Source organism: Colobus angolensis, unplaced genomic scaffold (genome assembly GCF_000951035.1).
Source record: "Colobus angolensis palliatus isolate OR3802 unplaced genomic scaffold, Cang.pa_1.0 Scaffold206, whole genome shotgun sequence".
Taxonomy (NCBI): Eukaryota; Metazoa; Chordata; class Mammalia; order Primates; family Cercopithecidae; genus Colobus; species Colobus angolensis.
Window position 1 is genome coordinate 1248568 of NW_012115222.1, and position 19970 is coordinate 1268537.

General features: G+C 42.4%; 2 protein-coding genes across 2 annotated transcripts in view; one reads left to right on the top strand and one right to left on the bottom strand.

Annotated features, from left to right (window-relative positions):
• The window catches only part of MEGF10 (multiple EGF-like-domains 10), a 174445-nt gene that overhangs the window by 89059 nt on the left and 65416 nt on the right, over positions 1-19970 (top strand). The window lies entirely within an intron of this gene.
• Positions 12008-15007, bottom strand: LOC105511876 (scaffold attachment factor B1-like). Its single transcript, XM_011942091.1, is given in 4 exon segments — positions 12008-12508; positions 12510-13181; positions 13183-14317; positions 14319-15007. Coding segments are annotated over 4 exon segments (2712 nt in total). The 5' UTR covers positions 14915-15007; the 3' UTR covers positions 12008-12199.

Here is a 19970-nt window from a genome sequence, read left to right on the forward strand (position 1 = left end):
GCTGTCATGTTGTTTAACTCCACTTCATATCATTCATTGATTTTTCTTTTTTTGATACTTGGTGCAATATTCATTTTTCAGCAAATCTCGTTGGTTCAACTCCAAAATATAACCCAATCCAACCTCTTCTCATTATCTGTACTGCTGCCACTCCAGTCCATGCTACATTCTCTCTAAACTGGTGATCTCAATACTCTCCTTGCTGGTCTTCCGGCTTCTTCCTCAGATGCCACTGAGTCAATTCTCTACGACCAGAATGAGACCAGCGTGATCCTGTAAAAATGTACTTTAGAGCATGCTGCTCTCCTTCCCAAAACCAGCCGGAATTTCCCCTTGCAGTTAGAATAAACTCCAAAGCTCTGAGCACGATCCATCCAGTCATGCTTCATCTATTTCTTTCTGTTTCCCTGATGCCTTCTCATTCTTCTACCTTTCAGGACATCACAGTGCTCAGCCTCTGCCTTTCATTTTTGGAACACACTATTTTTATTTTTTGCACTCACTATTTCCTCTACTCAGAGTAATACTCTTCTCCCTGGTTCTTTATATGGGTGGCTTCTTTTTTTTTTTTGAAACAGAGTCTCACTGTGTTGCTCAGGCTGGAGTGCAGCGGCACAATCTCGACTCACTGCAACCTCTGCCTCCTGGGTTCAAGTGATTCTCCTGTCTCAGCATCCTGAGTAGCTGGGATTACAGGCGCCCACCACCACGCCTGACTAATTTTTGTGTTTTTAGTAGATAGGGGATTTCACCATGTTGGCCAGGCTGATCTCGAACTCCTGACCTCAAGAGATCTGCCCACCTCAGCATCTTTCCAAAGTGCTGAAATTACGAGTGTGAGGCACCACGCCTGGCCACATGGCTGGCTTCTGTAGGTCAATTAGTCAGCCTAAGTGCCACCACCATACAGACACTATCTCTGACCTCCATATGCAAAGACTATGACCCTATTACTCTGTATCACATCTCCTTTTTAACGTTTTTAAATAGGCACTTTCTAAAAATACTTGATTTGTTTACTTTTTTTTTTCTTACCTGTCTCCCCTCCAGGATGTAAGCCCCATGAAAACGTGGGTTTTGTCTGTTTTATCTCTGCTGTCATTGAATGTCTGGCACAGTCCTGGGCACACAGCTATGCTTAACAAGTATTTGTGGATGGAAGGAATGATGGCATAAATGTGCCAGGAGCAGTGACAGATATAAAAATGAGATGAGTGGCCGGGCGCGGTGGCTCAAGCCTGTAATCCCAGCACTTTGGGAGGCCGAGATGGGCGGATCACGAGGTCAGGAGATGGAGACCATCCTGGCTAACACGGTGAAACCCCGTCTCTACTAAAAACACAAAAAATTAGCCGAGCGAGGTGGCGGACGCCTGTAATCCCAGCTACTCGGAGGCTGAGGCAGGAGAATGGCGTGAACCCGGGAGGCGGAGCTTGCAGTGAGCTGAGATCCGGCCACTGCACTCCAGCCCGGGCGACAGAGCAAGACGCCGTCTCAAAAAAAAAAAAAAAGAGAGAGATGAGTAAGACACTGCCTCTTCTTTCGAGGGGCTCTTAGGTTGATAGAGGAGCTGAAGTGTATAAACAAACAGATCATCAAAGCATCTGGAGCATCCAGGGAGGAACAGACCGAAGGTCTTCGACAGAGAGGGCATGACGCTAAGTCTTTCCTTCAGTCGCCTAAGGTTGCCCAGGCTCCTATGGCTTCAGGACGCACCTTGGCTGTGTGCAGTGTAGACACATTCTTCTTTTTTTTTTGAGACGGAGTCTCACATTGTCACCCGGGCTAGAGTGCAGTGGCGTGATCTTGGCTCACTGCAACCCCTGCCTCCTGAGTTCAAGCGATTCTCCTGCCTCTGCCTCCCAAGTAGCTGGGATTACAGGTGCCTGCCACCACGTCCAGCTAATTTTTTATATTTTTAGTAGAGGCGGGGTTTCACCATGTTGGCCAGTCTGGTCTTGAACTCCTGACCTCATGATTCGCCCACCTTGGCCTCCCAAAGTGCTGGGATTACAGGTGTGAGCCACCGCAGCCGGCTGACATGTTCATTCTTAATGACTTGGCAGAAGATCCTCTGGCCATAGACTGGTAGCTGCAATGAAATTGTAGAAGCCAGGCAAGATGTACTGGGTGTGGTTCCTGTGAACTTTGGGGAAAATGTGGATCTGGGAGTTCTTCACCCTCAAGAGAGAATAGATTATAGTGTAAACATCAAGGTTATTACTGAGATAGAGGAGTGACTTCTGAAATCGTGGCCCCATGATTAAGCAAGGTGTTTGAAAATCAGCCCTTGTGTGAGTGGAGAATGTTTAACAATTTTGCTATCTAAACTTTCTCATATAACTTCTCAAGGTGGAAATTCTATGTGAGAACGTAGAACTTAGTTGTTAAATTTGTACCCAAATGGTGTACAAATGCATACAAAGTGCAAATGAATAGTAAGAGATTAGGCAAAGAAATGCAGACTACAAATTATTTGTAATCACGTAGCGATGAGTCATATTTCATTAATCTTTTTAGACTCCTCTTTAATCAAATAAACAGCAGGAAATAACAGCCTGGTTTAAAAGAATGTTTGTACAGGGAGCAGAAATATTAGATCATAAATCTTTATAACTTCTTTCATATAAACATTTACATGAAACATATACAAACCATTTTCTGACTGTACCTATGTGCTTGCTGGCTGCTGTGCTCAGAGTAAAGTGATGATATGTATGGGATAGTGCTGTACATACCTTGTTTGTTTGTTTCCCTCTCCTATTGTCTTGGACTACTGCCCAATCCTAATAGAGCCACGTGTATCTTGTCTCAGGGGGTTATACTGTCCATTGTCCATTGGCTGAAACTGGGTGTTCTGGTTTATTTAATTAATTTATTTATTTTGAGACAGGAGTCTCAGTCTGTCACTCAGGCTGGAGTGCAGTGGCGCGATCTTGACAGACTGCAACTTCTACCTCCTGGGTTCAAGCGATTCTCCTGCCTCAGCTTCCTGAGTAGCTGGGACTACAGGAGCCCACCACCGTGCTCGGCTGATTTTTGTAATTTTAGTAGAGGAGGGGTTTCACCATGTGGGCCAGGCTGGTCTCAAACTCCTGACCTCAAATGATCCACCCACCGCAGTCTCCCAACGTGCTGAAATTACAGACGTGAGCCACTGTGCCCAGCCTGTTCTGGTTTATTTTTATAATTCAGCTTCTTTCTTGGCTATATCTGATATCTATTGTTTGTGACCATGTTAAAGAACTTTTTAAAACACTTGAAAATTTCCTAAGGTCAGAATTTCCCCGCAAAAGCTAATCACTCTTTTTCTTTCTTTCATCAAAGTATTTTTAAAATTCATACACCACCTAGTTAATTTTAATGAGTTTGAACATTTGTGCCTATAGCCTGAAGAAAATTAAGTGTTCTTGAGATGGATAAAACTCATAAAGGGCAGAAGTAAAAAGATGATAATATTTTTCCTAGTTATATAGACTATTCCAGTAGGACAAATAGTAGAGGTTATAAGAACATAGCTCTTGGTCCGTAAGTAAACGGTGTCATCTTAAAATTCAGTGAAAACCAAATGGTTTTACTACTCACTATTTTTGCATAAAACTAGTGGAGGTAGGTAGCTTGTAAAGAAAGTCTAAATTTTAATGGAATTGATTTGAACTTGATGTTAGTATATAATTGGAAATTTTTGTTCATACATTAAAGAAAAGCAGCCACTTAAGAAACTTATGTGGTAAAATCAGTATTATATAAGCAGATTTATCCATGCTTTAAATTAGTTTTTAGAATATTTAGACCAGATCAGAGTTTAAAACACTTTTAAGACAGAAGATACTATAAGCAAAGTTAAAGGAGAAGTGAGACATTAGGAAAATATTTTTGCAACATAATTAGACAGACAAATTATTATATAAAATATGTAAAGAACCCCCACAAATCAATAAGTAAAAGAACCTCTGAACTTTAAAATAGGCAAAGGGTAGGATAAGGTAATTCAGAGGTGAGAAAGCTGATTGACCAATAAACATGACAATATGCTAATCCTTGTAATAGCAGGAAAGTACATAATAAAGAAACAAGATGTCATTTCTCACCATCAGATTGGCAATGGTTAAGAAGTCTGGCAATGGTTCAAAAGTTAAGCTTTGCCAAGGATGTGAAAGGAAGCTTCCACATACCACTTCCATGAAGGTAAATTGGTAGAGTAACTTTAGAGATCAATTTGACTATGTCTAAAGTAGAATTTTAATGTGTGGACCATGTAATCCAGCAATTTTATTTCTACTTCTTTATAATTTGTTTATGTATTTTGGGGAAACATATATTAGGAGATATATTATTTGCATCTTTTTAACAGTGAAATTTTGGAAACAACTAAAAATGTCTGTGTATGTGGGAAGAGGTAAATTTTTGGAGGCTGTTAATATGGTGAAATGATACATAACAGTTTATAGTATAATAATGAACTCCATTACTATAAACTTGTATATAGCCTTTCATTATATTAGCAGATGTGTCATTATTAATCAGCTTATAGTCCTAGCTATCAAGGAGGCTGAGGTGGGAGTATTGCTTGAGCCCAGGAGTTCAAGGCTGCAGTGAGCTAGGCTCACGCCACTGCACTCCAGCCTCAGAGACAGAGTGAGATCCTGTCTCAAAAATAAATAAATAAGAATAAAAAGTAAATCTCAATATCATAATATTGGGTGATAACAAAAGATTCACTGCAACATAAACATTTTATATATAACTAATAAATATATAAAATAATTCTATATCTTATTTCTAAATACATCCCCCTACACACACACAGACTAGAAGGACATATATTAAAACTATCACAGTGTTTACCTTTGGGGTAAAGGGTAGGGAAAGAGCTGAGAACCAGGCACAAAGGAATCAGATAGGACTTTATCTGCCATGTTTCATTTTTTGAATTCAACAATGAAACAAATGTTATACAATGTTCATAAACAGTTAAGTCTCTGCTGTGGGTACATGAGCCTTTGTTATAGCATTATTTGTAGTCTCTCATAGTCCCATCATTTAAATTTTTTTTCTCAAGAAAACTATATTAAATCTTTCAGACCATCCAATTAGCATTGAGGATTCTAGTTTTCTTACTCTGGGATTTTAGGGAAGTCATTGAAAGCCTCTATCCTTTATCCTCACATGTCCAGAAGGAAGATAATAAGCATTTTCACAATGGCAGTCCTGAATGTTTATCCTTTAATATTCATCTCAAATCCTACTTCTTCTTCTGGGAAACCTTCTCTTCCCCTCCTTTCTCTCCTCTGCCCAAAGGTGCATGGACAAAAGTCCTCTACGTTACTCAGCAATGTGTGCAATCCTGTGTCTTGTAACACCTAGCACATTCTTTTGTGATAAATCTCACTGTGGGCCAGTCTCTTGTAATAGATAAATAAATCTTAGCTATGGTACGTGTCTTGGCAAGGAGCAAGTAGTAAGTGCTCAATAAATAGAACTTCGTAGCCAAAGAAGATGCTTAACATATTTTTAACTAAAGAATAAATGATCAAAAGAATAAAACTATGATAAGACTTTTAACAGCAAGGTATCTTATAAGGGCTCCTAAGGTTGTTATTATTCTTTTGATGTCAGTGAATGAATGTAATCCTCCCAAATTATGTAATTTTAACTGACAAGTTATATCCTTGAGATTTTTCTGCACCGTGAATAGCATCATCAATATGTTGTCATAGAGATACATCAACATTTACACTTCAGCACAATAGAGAATAAATATTTCACACCTCTTTTTCTGGTTAATAATTTGAGATAAGCTTACATTGAAGTTATAAAATGACAGTTCATGCTTTGAAAATTCATTTAACAAACATTTTTAAAGAAGAATAAAGGTTCTTTCTCAGTCACTGAATAAAATTAATATAAACAGCACTGGGTGGTTGTCCATGGTGATCGTTGGCACTCTGTCAGCTCTCCAGAGGGGTTTTTGACATGTGAAGGACATGGGGTTTTAATGCTTTCAGAGTATCTGGAAAATACATTTTTATTGTTCTTCTTCATGGATGGAAAAGCTTTATAAAGTTGTTTTATTTTTAAAGTGCTTGATGTTTTGAATGAGGATCTTTTCTTCTACCATTAACAAAGGGAATGACACACCACAGCCTTGTTAGCCTGAAGCACAAGGAATGAAATCACAGGGAGATAAAAGACCCTGAGGGAACTGAGGCTTAAGAAGAAAGGGTGTATGTTTCAGGAAGAACCATGTTTTTCTATCCTTTGAGACAGTGGAAAATTATTTTGGTCTCCTCTAAAAGGCACTCTGTAGAGAGATTTTCTTGAAAGTGACTTATTTGTACTTTGCCTATGTTTTAGACTATAAAGTATTAAATTTTCTTCTCTGTTAATTTATCTCATAGTCATGGATTTTCCTATATTTAAAGTCCATGGGGAACATTATAGCCAAACTTCATGTAAATATATATTGTCAAGTCAGTATACCGATTTTGATGCATCCTAATAAATACTTGATATTTATATATTTTTTTGTTTTTGAAACAGAGTCTCACTGTTGCCTAGGCTGGAGTGCAGTGGTGTGATCTTGGCTTAAGTGATTCTCCTGCCTCAGCCTTCTGAGTACCGGGATTACAGGCGTGCACCACCATGCATGGCTAATTTTTGTATTTTTAGTAGTGACAGGATTTCGCTATGTTGGCGAGGTTGGTCTCCAACTCCTGACCTGAGGTGTTCTGCCTGACTCAACCTCCCAAAGTGCTGGAATTACAGGTGTGAGCCACTGTGCCGGACCGACATTTATAATATTGAAGGCACATGTAGTGTTCGTTATTGCAAACAGTAACACCAGTGGGGTCAGTTACGTATTATAAGCGGACATCTCTTTCCCTATGATAAGCTTGAGTTCTAAGATTTGATATGTTATCCCACTGTAAGTATCTGGTAGAGATATATCTTAAAGTTCTTGGTCCCTATGCAATTCAACAATTAGATCCTAAGGCTATTAAACCAAGACTTTAAAACAACAACAACAACAACAACAACAACCTGGCTGTGTGTGGTGGCTCATGACTATAATCCCTGCACTTTGGGAGGCCCAGGCAGGAGCACTGCTTGAGGCCAGGAATTGAAGACCAGCCTGGGCGTCATAGTGAGACCTTGTCTCTACGAAATATTTTTAAAAAATTAGCTGGGCATGGTAGCATGTGCTTGTATTTTCAGCTACTCTAGAGGCTGAGGTGGGAGGATCAATCAAGCCCAGGAGTGAGAGGTTACAGTGAGCTATGTTTGTGCCACTGCACTCCAGTCTAGGTAGCACAGCGAGACTGTCTCTAAAAACAAACAAACAAAACAAACAATAAAAAACACCTGACCTGCTCAGTTCATCTAGGGTTTATACCTAGTACAGGTACACAGAACTCGGCATTTCTGTTGCTATCTGTCATTTAGAATCAGTTCCTTTAAAAAGTGTCTTACAGTTCAAACTGCATTTCAAGATTGCTTCTGTTGTCTTAGTTGGTGAACCATGGGCATAGATAAACTAAAGAAAAATCAGGGTAGTGAGATTCTGTGGCACCTGTCAATTTGGCAATATTCTCCAGATTTTATTTATGACATCTTTTTATGCTAAAGTGGGGATTACTAAGAAAGTCATGTTTTTGTTTATTTCTCCTTTTATGTTTCTGAACCCTATATATAAGCCTACACTTCTGGACATACAGTCACCAGCAAGTAGGAAATATCTAAACCCCAGTTTTTAATTGGCAATGAAGACTAAATGTAAAGTAGTTCTGGGTTTGCTTGCAGGCCTGAACTCACTCCAGTTGTCTTTGTAAAAAAGAATGAAAGGTTTGAGGCTTCTTTATTTCTTTATAGAGTTACTGGGCAATTTCGTTTCTGAAATTTCACATTGTGAGAACTAAGTTGTCCTTTCTGGCATGAATGACTCATGCAAGACAAACAAATAATACAAACGAAGGTCAGACACGTTAGTGCAGCTTCATACATAGCTGGAGGATGTTTTTCTAGGGCATTCTTTTTGTTGGGCTGGGACATCCCAATGTGCAAATCATGGAATAAAATTTCTGCTGTTACTAGATCTGTGCAGTGTCACATATAACAAAAAGTACTTTTTGTGTAATTAGTGTGTTCTGCCATCTTCATTTTACAAAAAAATAAAAGTTGGGGACTACCCCAAGGTTTTGTAGCAGTAAATTGGCCATGGGCCAGCTAGGGCCCAGGTCTAGCCAATGTAAAGAGGCTACAGCCCCTCCTTGAGCCAGCTAGTGATTGAGGAATTTTGTAACAAGGTGAACATGATGGTAAACATCACTTCTTTCTTAAAGGGCAAAATGAGTTCATCTCCTTTTATCAATTGCTTGGTTGGTTGCTGATGGAGTCCTTTAGATGAGACAAGTATTAATGTATCCTTATTCCTTCCTCCAGAGCACCTCTCCATTTAACATTTCTGTTTATCTCTAATGATGCCCCCTTTGTCTTGTCCTATGTGAAAAAAGGAGATTTACCATATTCTTTACATGTGTTCAAAGATTTTTTCTAATGCCTTGTTTTTTGTCAATACATGTGTGATTATGGGCATGATAGGGTATTCCTTATCAAAACTATTCTGATGAACCTGCTGCTACAACTTGAAGCCTGGGAGCTGTCATTTTAAGCAAACAACTATTATTTCTCAGATAAACAGTTGTGAGACATTTGTTCTAGAATGTTCCCCTTTGAAAACCAGGCAGAAGCAGTTAATCTGCGCTGATTCCGGTTTTGTGTGTAATTGATGACCATCACTTCTTTGGGGTGGTCAGTGTGGTATAAGGGATGATTGCAGCTTTGGAGACATTGCATTGATGGACTTGGGTTGAACCCTTGCTTTTGCCACTGGAATGCCAAGTGGCTTTGAACAAATGGCCGACTGAGTTCATTTTGCAAATGGAAATATTGGAATAATTATACCTAACTCATTGAGTTATTGTGAAGTTTAAATTAAATAGCTACATAATGTCCCTCATAATGTAATAATGCCTGGCACATGTTAGAAACTCAATATATCTTATAAAGCCTCCCCTTCCACTCTCTATTTCATATCCTTTGCATGGAAAATTGGGCCAAGGGTTTGCGGCAAGTTAGGAGAGAAGAATCTACCTAGAATTTTGATGATGATTTTATGGGTTTCTCTGCTTGTGAAAGTTATGGCGCTCTACATTCACAATCACTCTCATTTATTCACTAGATATTTTCTGAATGCCAGCTATGTGCCAGGTACTACATGGGTCTGGTTTTCAGATCTATATACTCTTAAAGCTAATGACGTTGATACTATGTTCATAGCAAGCTTTCTAGCTTTTTTATTTGTATAGAATTATCATAATTATTATTTTGAGACAGGATCTCACTGTGTCACCCAGTCTGGAGTGCAGTGGCACCATCTCAGTTCACTGCAGCCTCGACCTCCTGGACTCAAGCAATCCTTCCTCCTCAGCCTCCTGAGTAGCTGGGACTACAGGTGCATGCCACCACATCCAGCTAATTTTTGTATCTTTTGTAGAGATGGGTTTTCGCCATGTTACCCAGGCTGGTCTTGAACTCTTGAGCTCAAGCAGTCCGCCCACCTCAGCCTCCCAAAGTGCTGGAATTACAAGTGTAAGCCACCATGCCCAGCCTACATAGAATTATTATCAACTTCTAGAAGCTTTTCAAATCTGGCTATCTCTTTAATTTTATTTTCTCTTTAAGAAATGTCTTATGTTCTCACTACTGAGGTAATTTCTTTCTATTGGCTGACCCCAAAGCCTTACTCAGTGAATCATTAATCATTTGTTGCTCTGCCTTAGAAAGAGTGCTGGTTTCATATTAGATGAGGAATATAATGGTGGAATATTATACTTAACTGAGACATAATTTCAGTACTTCAGGAGCAGAATGGCCTCATGTAAAGCCCTTGACTTTGTGTGCAGAAAGCCTTGGGTTTGAGTACTGATGCCCCCACTGATTAGTTTTGGGACATTTTACCTAAATATTCTAATCCTAAATATCCTATATGTGCTTGTCATAATTGTCTTGAGGAGTAGAAATAGGTATAATCCAGTCAGAATGGTTAGTATTAAAAAGTCAAAAAATAACAGATGCTGGCGAGGTTGTGGAGAAAAGGGAATACCCTGTTGGTTGGAGTGTAAATTAGTTCAATTATTGTGGAAGACAGTGTGATGATTCTTCAGAGAGCTGAAAGCAGAACTACCATTCGACCCAGCAATCCCATTATTGGGTATATATCCAGAGGAATATAAATGGTTCTAACATAAAGGTACATGCACGTCAATGTTCACTGCAGCCCTGTTCACAATAGCAAAGACATGGAATCAACCTAAATGGCCATCAGTGGCAGATTGGATAAAGAAAAGGTGCTACAAATACACCATGGAATACTGTGCAGCCATATAAAAGAATGAGATCATGTTCTTTGCAGGGGCATGAATGGAGCTGGAGGCCATTATCCTTACCAAACTAATGTGAGAACAGAAAACCAAATACTTCATGTTCTCAATTATAAGTGGGAGCTAAATATTGAGAACACATGGACACATAAAGAGGAACAACGGACACTGGGGCCTATTGGCAGGTGGAGGGTGGGAGGAGGGAGAGGATCAGAAAAAAATAACTATTAGATGCTAGGCTTAGTACTTGGGTGATGAAATAATCTGTATGACAAACTCCCATGACACGAGTTTACCTGCATAACAAACCTGCACATGTACTTCCTTTTTAAAAGGAAAGAGATAGGTAAAGCATAAAGCACGGAACCTGGCATGATGTAAATCCTCAGCAGATAGAACCATTTAAAAAATCTTACCGCTTGCTTTTCTTTTACTGCCAAAAGGATACACATTTACTGTAAGACATTTAGAAAACCTGGTTAAACCAAATGAATAAAAGAATAATCATACATAATCTCAAGACCCAGAGATACCCATTGATGCCATTTCACTGTAGCTCTGTCTCTCTTTCTCATTTTAACCCTTTTCCCTCTTTTCCCCAGATAGCAGTTTCAACCATATGCAATTGCTGATATTTGGCCATCTTTACCTAAATTCATGACAGTTTCATTGGGTTCATTCTGATATATTGCTAAAATTGGATTATATGGTGCATTGTTTTTTGAGATTTTTTTTTTTTTTTTTTTTTGAGACAGAGTCCTACTCTGTCATCCAGGTTGGAGTTCAGTAGAGCAATCATGACTCGCTGCAGCCTCAACCTCCTGGGCTCAAGTGATCCTGCCACCGTAGCCTCCTGAGTAGCTGAAACTACCAGTGCAAGCCACCACGCTGGGCTAATTTTTGTATGTTTTTGTAGATTTCGGGTCTTGCTGTGTTTCCCAGGCTGGTCTCTAACTCCTGACCTCAAATGATCTTCCTGTCTCAGCTTCACAAGTGCTGGAATCATAGGCATGAGCCACTCTGGCCTTTTTAAAATCTACTTTTTATAATTATGATATCATAAATATTGTTCCAGTTGATAAAATTATCTTCCATAAAATCATTTGATTAATGGATAGTATTCCATTGTATGACTGTACCAAATTTTTTTCACCAGTTGCCTATTCCTGGAAAACTAGGTTGTTTTCAATTTATTGTTATAATCAGTGCTAGGATAAATGTCCTTACAGCTTTGGAGAGAGTGAAATATAGTGGTTTAGAACGCGGACTCTGGAGGCAGGAGGTCTGTGCTTCACCCCTTGCTACCTGTGTAACTTTGAGCAAGTCCCCTGGATCTCAATTTCTTTATCTACATAATAGGGACAACAATAGCACCTATTTCATAGGGTCACTATGAGAGTTAATCTATCATGAGTGCTTGGAACAGTGTCTGTGGGCATGCTAAGTTATTATTAATGAGTTATTTATCTTTTGTGAATGGTTATTGTCTTTATGTGTATCTACACACACACACACACATACACACACACATATACATGCTTATTTCTTTTTTTTTTTTTAAAGGGTATGTGAACGGAAACACATTTATTACAAAAAAAAAAAAACAAAAACAAAAACCGAAAACGAAAAACAAAATTCACATTGTATTGAGCTACAATATGGCAGCAGATTAAAAAAATATATTTTTACACAGTTTAAGATAACTCCTAACAGAACATAGCCTTGTTGCCACGTGACAGGACACAGGATTCCAATACTCAGTAGGGGCGAGTGAAGCGGGCGTCGCTGGGCCTGCTCCCCCGGCTCTGGCCTCCGAACCCGCCTTGCATGCCACCATGTGGGATGGGGTGGCCCCCGGAGGCCCCACCTGGGGCAAAGCTGCCGCGCCCTGACATCCCTCCTCGGTTCATCATGTGGCCAGGCCCCAAGTGACCGGACATGCTTCTCTCACCACCTTGCCACCTCTTGTGATCCCTGTCCATCATGCCACCGTCAGCCATGCCCTGCCATGCCCGGTCATCCTCTCTTCGGCCATGGTCCCCCCAGTCACATCTGCCCCTGGGGGGGAGGAGGCAGCCCCCGGCCCTCACTCATCCTCTTGTCGGAGCCATAGCCCCCCCAGCCATCGCGGGAGTCCCGGCCGTGGCGCTCTGGTCCTCCATGGCGTTCTGGGTAATGCTGTCCTTCTCGTTCTCCCATCATTGACCTTGAACCTTCTCTCCTGTCCACCGAGTGGTCGGGGTAGCGACCGCGGTCCCTGTGGTCAAAGTCGTGGAAGCGGTCCTGGCGGTTAAAGTCAGAATGGTAGCGCTCATCCAGGGCGGCCCGCTTAGCTTCTGGCCAATAGGCATCATCTCGCCGGTCCAGGTCGTAGGGCCGCCGCACCGCAGGCCGCCGCTCCTGCTCGTAGCGCAGTTCCCGCTGGCGCCGCAGCTCCTCGCGCTCACGGTGGATGCGCTCCTGCTCGCCCCTGCGCTCGTGCTCCACGTGCATGCGCTCGCGCTCCAGCCGCTCTCGCTGGAATGCCAGCCTCTCTCGGGCAATCTCCAGCCGCTCACGCTCCTCGCGCTCCCACTGCGCCTGCATGCGTTGTTCGCGTTCACTGCACTCACGTACCCTATGGGACTCTGAGTCTCTCGACTTCCGAGGCTCCTTGACCTTATCGAAGGACACGACGGACCGCTTCTCTCTGCTGGCTGATTTGCGATCCTGGCTTTTGGAAGCTCTCTCTTTCTTACCCACATGTTTTTACACTAATCACAGGCACCCCTTTGGATTTATCCATTACTACAGTCCGCTCGGTCCCTCGACTTCCTGACTTTGTGACTCGAGATCGCTCTGAGGGGCCAAGTTTCTGAGCATCTTGGTCCTTACTCTTTTCTCCACTTCCGTCTTCACCCTTCTTAGCATCATCTTTTCTGTCACATTTATCGTCCCTCTTAAGGTTTGCAGATCTGTCACTGTTGCTCGACTTCTCCTTTTTCCCGTCACTGTCTCTTTTGTCAGAGGTTTTCTTTCCCACCGGTTCATTTTTGGCTTTCTCCACGGAGATCATCTTTCCATGGAGCTCCGTCTTGTGCAGGTGGTTAATGCATTTTGTGGCCTCTTCTGCTGTGGACATCGTGACAAAACCGTAACAGCGAGCTCCAGGACTCCGGGCATTTGTCACAACCTTGGCGCCCACCACCTTCCCATATTTGCTGAAAAGATTCTTCAAATCTGTAGCTCTGGTTGTAGAAGAGAGTCCACTAACCCAGAAATTTCTACCACAACTGCTGCGTCCCTTTTCCTCTTTGGAAAGCCTTTTTGTATCCGAGTCATCTTCGGGAGAACTCATTTTCTGATCAGCGCCCTCACTGGTTGAGGACACTTTAGGAGCCGGAGGGACTTCATTACAAGCTTCAAAATCAAACTTCCTCCTGTCTTCTTTGCTATCTCTGGCTTCTGGGCTTGGAGCTTCTGTGGGTGCTCCCGCGAGCTCCTCGCTAGAGGCCTCCGCCAGCTCGGAGGCCGCACTACTTTGCTCAACGGCCTGCTCTAGCCCTACAGGCTCACAGTCCATCCTCTCGCCATCGCCTGGCTGCTCCGCGGGCTCCCTTTTCACTACCACTAACAGGCTGTCTGCCTTGCTCGACTGAGCGTGTGTTGTTGACTCGCTGGCCAAATCTAAGTCACCCTCTTCCGGATGGGCGCTGTCAAATAGGTCCTCTTCCTCCGCAAGCTTTCTGTCTGGCCCCACGCTACTTGTGTCCTGGGCAAATGGCTGCTCCAGCTCGGAACTTTCTTCTTTTACTGGCTCAGATTTACAAGTTTCCCCCAAAATGTCGAGTATTTTCTCATTTTCTGGCTCCAGGGATGGCTCTTCAATTTCCTGTGAAGTCAGATGATGAAGTATCTAAACTGTTTATAGTTTCTTTGTCCTCTATAGCATGTTCCTGAAGCTGCTCCGGAAGCTCTTTCATTTCCCCCTCGACTAGCTCTCTACTATCCGACAGGGGCTCCTGGAGGTTATCAGCATCATGGTCTTCGACACAATCTGCAACGCTTCCATTATCAATTTCTGCTTCATCCAATACACTGATATCCATGATGTCGATGTCCTGCAAGTTCTCCAGACTGGTCTCAACATCCTCCTGTCCATCCCCAGAGTTTTCCTCCAGCCCCTTATCTTCCACACGCTCTTCTTCTGGTTTGCACCCTTTGCTGGACCTCTTTGATGTTTTCTTGTTTCCTTCGGAGGTAATTTCAATTTCGTCAGGATTACCACCTTCATCTTCAATTGCCTTCTTCAGCCGCTCCATCAAAACGCTCTTGTTGCCGCTGGAGTCCACATTCCCTTTCCTCAGCTCCGCCCGCAGATCGATCACTCGCAGGTCGCTGAGGCGCCCCGTTCCGGTCTCTGACGAGGCGGAGCTCAGAGCCGCCGCGCCCGCTGCTCCAGAATCTCCTAGGCCTGACAGAGTCTTCGCCATTCCAGGGATCCTGGCTCCGCCGCCCACTTTCCACAGAACCAGGCCGGTTTTATCAGGCTCCTAGCACAAAATGGCGCCGCCTGCGAGGGAACCGCTCCAGTCTACATGCTTATTTCTTTGGGAAAAACTCCCAAAAGAAGAATTTATGGTAAAGTGGCTTTATTAGACTTTGCCAGACTACTTTCTAATAAGGACGTGGTAGTTTACTGTCCTGTAGTACTACATAAGAGTGCTGGTTTCCAGCTGGCTGCAGCAGCTTATTCCTGTAATCCCAGCACTTTGGGATGCCAAAGTGCCCAGAGAGCTTGAGCTCAGGAGTTCAAGACCAGGCTGGGCAACATGATGAAATCTCATCTCTACTAAAAATACAAAGAAGTAGCCGATCGTGGTGGTGGGCGTCTGTAGTCCCAGCTACTCAGGTGAGAGGATCACTTGAGCCCAGGGAAGGTTAAGGCTACAGTGAGCCAAGATCGCACCACTGCACTCCAGCCTGGGTGATAGAGTGAGACCCTGTCTTAAAAAAAAAATGTGGATTTGCACTCATGGGGGAGGTTAGCGTTATCACTGTAAGTATCAGTCTCAACATAATTATTATTATGACTCAGGGTGCACAGATTTTCACCTCTGAAATCAGAATGCATCTAATCATCATTGTCAAACAGATGACTGTCATACATGGCTGTGCAAAACTTTCTATTGACTCTGCTGAAATAAAGAAAGGGTGTCATTGCATCCTAACATCTATGAAATTCAGTTTCATTTGGAAATTACAGAACTAGGCCAGCAAATATAAAGATTACAAACTAGTTGCTGGGCACAGTGGCTCACACCTGTAATCCTAGAACTTTGGGAGGCCAAGGATGGAGGATCTCTTGAGGCCTTGAGTTCAAGATCAGCCTGGGAAACATAGTGAGACCCCATCTCTACAAAAAGTGAAATAAAGAAAAATTATCATCTGAGTGCAAAGTGAATGACACGGAAAGTAGATAATACTATTTTCAGAGAGTATCTTGGATCGGTTCTCAAAAGCGTGCCTAAGGACAGAGTTTCCTGAGCTGCATTTGGAAGGCTGGGGAGTACTGAGGGAGCGAGAGGACGGGTCTACTCTCTCTCCATAGTTATTCCTACTTCTTTTTGTTGTGTACAGAGCTGTGAAAATGTTAATGGCCATAGAACAACAGCAGAGAGAATCAAGTTAGTGTGCATAGTCTTTTGGCTGTTGCATGTATCATTCCCTGCAGCCCCTGCACCCCTCACACCCAGACTTCCTACTTAACAGTCGTCTACCCTGTACCTAAACGTGGCACACCCTGCCTTTTGGTCTCAGTTTAGGCAACAGTTTAGCTGCGAAGCCTTTCTGATACACCAACACTGGTTGGTTTAGTATCACCTCTTTATGTTTTCCATTGTACCTCATCCATCCCCTGACCTTATTACTTATTATTCAGTATTGTATTGCCTCAGACTTGATGTCTCTGTCATTAAATGGTAAGCTGCTAGAAGCCTGTGCTCTTTATTTTCCTTTGAATTCCAGTCTAGCACCATGTCTGACGCATGGCAGGTACTTAAAAAATATCATTTAAATGAACTTCAGTACCCAGCCCATGAATGTAACCTGGGCTTACTGGGGTATTGAAAGTTATAGCCATAAGGGTTCCGATGTGAGTCTATTGTTTTGAGAAGATCCAGTTCTCTACTAGTTTTTACTTAAGGATTGGAGCTTCAATTATATATAATCCAAGTAGTACTAAACCAGCAGTTTAAACTTCCAACTTATTATGAGAGCTTATTAGAGCAAGCTGTCTGTGCCTGTCTGAGACTCTCATTAAGCCATTCCATGAAATATCTGCATGAATCTGGGCATCTTGCACCTGAGAGCCCATTTCCGGTGGTTAGTAGATTAAGAACTGAAACCAGAGGCTGAAAATGAGTCGGCACTTGCTCATAGCATTTAGGTCACTTTCAATTTAATCTGAAATAAAATTTTGTTCCTTTACCTCTTTTTAAAAAATAGAATACTCAAGCTATTTTCATGTTAACTATGTATTTTATAAGTTGTTAGTGGGAATAGCCAACCAGTCACTTTCTCTTGTGGAGTGAAAGAAACTCTTGCCCTGTGAGATTAGAGTGAGGTGTTAAGGAAAAGATGTCAGATGGTTTGAGTTCAGACTCTCTCCAAGCTGTCTCTCCAAACATGGTACTTCAATTCAGAATAACTGGTCAAATTCTGCACTAAACATAAGGAATGAATTCTGCCTCCAGTCTAGACAAAGTCAGTTTACCCTTGTAGTTATCAGGGATGAAAGCTGGCTTATGTGCTATAGCCTGTATAACTCTCTGGGATACATTTAAAAATGGATACGTTGAAATGGTTAAATATGACAAATGAAGAAAGGAAAGGAAGTCACAGTAATGTCTGAATTCAACCCAGGTTTCTGTGTCCTACTTGTTCTAATTCCTATTTGTCTGTAAAGATCTGTATGTGAATTTTTTTCCTGAATAGACCATGTTAATGAACAGTATTCATATTGTAAGGTCCATGTGTTAGTGGCAGTTTAGGAAAGTACAGCCCAAAGCGGGGAAGTTATCACTTGAAAACATGTCACTGTGCTTGGATATAGCCAGGAAATTAACCATGTCAACATGATAATATTTCTTGAAGAGCCTGAAACCCATTTTTCTATGCTGATAGTTATCAATTTCTGCTAAACTCATTTCTATCATAAGATATCTTCAAAGTTTTTTGTTGTTGTTGTTCTTTTTCTGTTCTAATCCTAAGAAAACAGAGCTGGTGTCTGCCTGACTGTTCCACTGGGAGATAAGTTGTTGAATGAGGTGTAGAACACGATTGTGAAGAAAAGGAGAAATCAGTCCTGTCCTCTCGGTTCCTGTACTTCTCCCTACCAGTCTCTTGTTTTATAAAATATGTTCTGTAAAGCATGTGTGCTTGGGGCCACCAAGACCATAATGTCACATGGGGGAAAACTCTGTAATAACTCACCATGATTTTTTAAAGTGCTTTTGACATGATCTTGCTGTTTGTATCAAGGTAATTTTATTAGGTAAAATTTCTTTTTTGTCAGTCAACTAATTCTCCACTGAACATAAGGAGTTGACAGATATTTAATTCAATATCTGAGGCTCCTAGAAGTTAAGAGGGACATGGAAACTTTGGAGAGCATTCAGTAACAGGATAAATGAAACCAAATAAATTTTTTGAAACTAAGTAAAAGTATTAGAGTTGTAGTATTTAGAGAAGAGCAGGCCAAGCTGCATTCACGTTTGTGAATAAGGTCGTTTTTTTTTTTTTTTTTTTTTTTTTTTAGACAGAGTCCTACTCTGTCATCCAGGTTGGAGTTCAGTAGAGCAATCATGACTCGCTGCAGCCTCAACCTCCTGGGCTCAAGTGATCCTGCCACCGTAGCCTCCTGAGTAGCTGAAACTACCAGTGCAAGCCACCACGCTGGGCTAATTTTTGTATGTTTTTGTAGATTTCGGGTCTTGCTGTGTTTCCCAGGCTGGTCTCTAACTCCTGACCTCAAATGATCTTCCTGTCTCAGCTTCACAAGTGCTGGAATCATAGGCATGAGCCACTCTGGCCTTTTTAAAATCTACTTTTTATAATTATGATATCATAAATATTGTTCCAGTTGATAAAATTATCTTCCATAAAATCATTTGATTAATGGATAGTATTCCATTGTATGACTGTACCAAATTTTTTTCACCAGTTGCCTATTCCTGGAAAACTAGGTTGTTTTCAATTTATTGTTATAATCAGTGCTAGGATAAATGTCCTTACAGCTTTGGAGAGAGTGAAATATAGTGGTTTAGAACGCGGACTCTGGAGGCAGGAGGTCTGTGCTTCACCCCTTGCTACCTGTGTAACTTTGAGCAAGTCCCCTGGATCTCAATTTCTTTATCTACATAATAGGGACAACAATAGCACCTATTTCATAGGGTCACTATGAGAGTTAATCTATCATGAGTGCTTGGAACAGTGTCTGTGGGCATGCTAAGTTATTATTAATGAGTTATTTATCTTTTGTGAATGGTTATTGTCTTTATGTGTATCTACACACACACACACACATACACACACACATATACATGCTTATTTCTTTTTTTTTTTTTAAAGGGTATGTGAACGGAAACACATTTATTACAAAAAAAAAAAAACAAAAACAAAAACCGAAAACGAAAAACAAAATTCACATTGTATTGAGCTACAATATGGCAGCAGATTAAAAAAATATATTTTTACACAGTTTAAGATAACTCCTAACAGAACATAGCCTTGTTGCCACGTGACAGGACACAGGATTCCAATACTCAGTAGGGGCGAGTGAAGCGGGCGTCGCTGGGCCTGCTCCCCCGGCTCTGGCCTCCGAACCCGCCTTGCATGCCACCATGTGGGATGGGGTGGCCCCCGGAGGCCCCACCTGGGGCAAAGCTGCCGCGCCCTGACATCCCTCCTCGGTTCATCATGTGGCCAGGCCCCAAGTGACCGGACATGCTTCTCTCACCACCTTGCCACCTCTTGTGATCCCTGTCCATCATGCCACCGTCAGCCATGCCCTGCCATGCCCGGTCATCCTCTCTTCGGCCATGGTCCCCCCAGTCACATCTGCCCCTGGGGGGGAGGAGGCAGCCCCCGGCCCTCACTCATCCTCTTGTCGGAGCCATAGCCCCCCCAGCCATCGCGGGAGTCCCGGCCGTGGCGCTCTGGTCCTCCATGGCGTTCTGGGTAATGCTGTCCTTCTCGTTCTCCCATCATTGACCTTGAACCTTCTCTCCTGTCCACCGAGTGGTCGGGGTAGCGACCGCGGTCCCTGTGGTCAAAGTCGTGGAAGCGGTCCTGGCGGTTAAAGTCAGAATGGTAGCGCTCATCCAGGGCGGCCCGCTTAGCTTCTGGCCAATAGGCATCATCTCGCCGGTCCAGGTCGTAGGGCCGCCGCACCGCAGGCCGCCGCTCCTGCTCGTAGCGCAGTTCCCGCTGGCGCCGCAGCTCCTCGCGCTCACGGTGGATGCGCTCCTGCTCGCCCCTGCGCTCGTG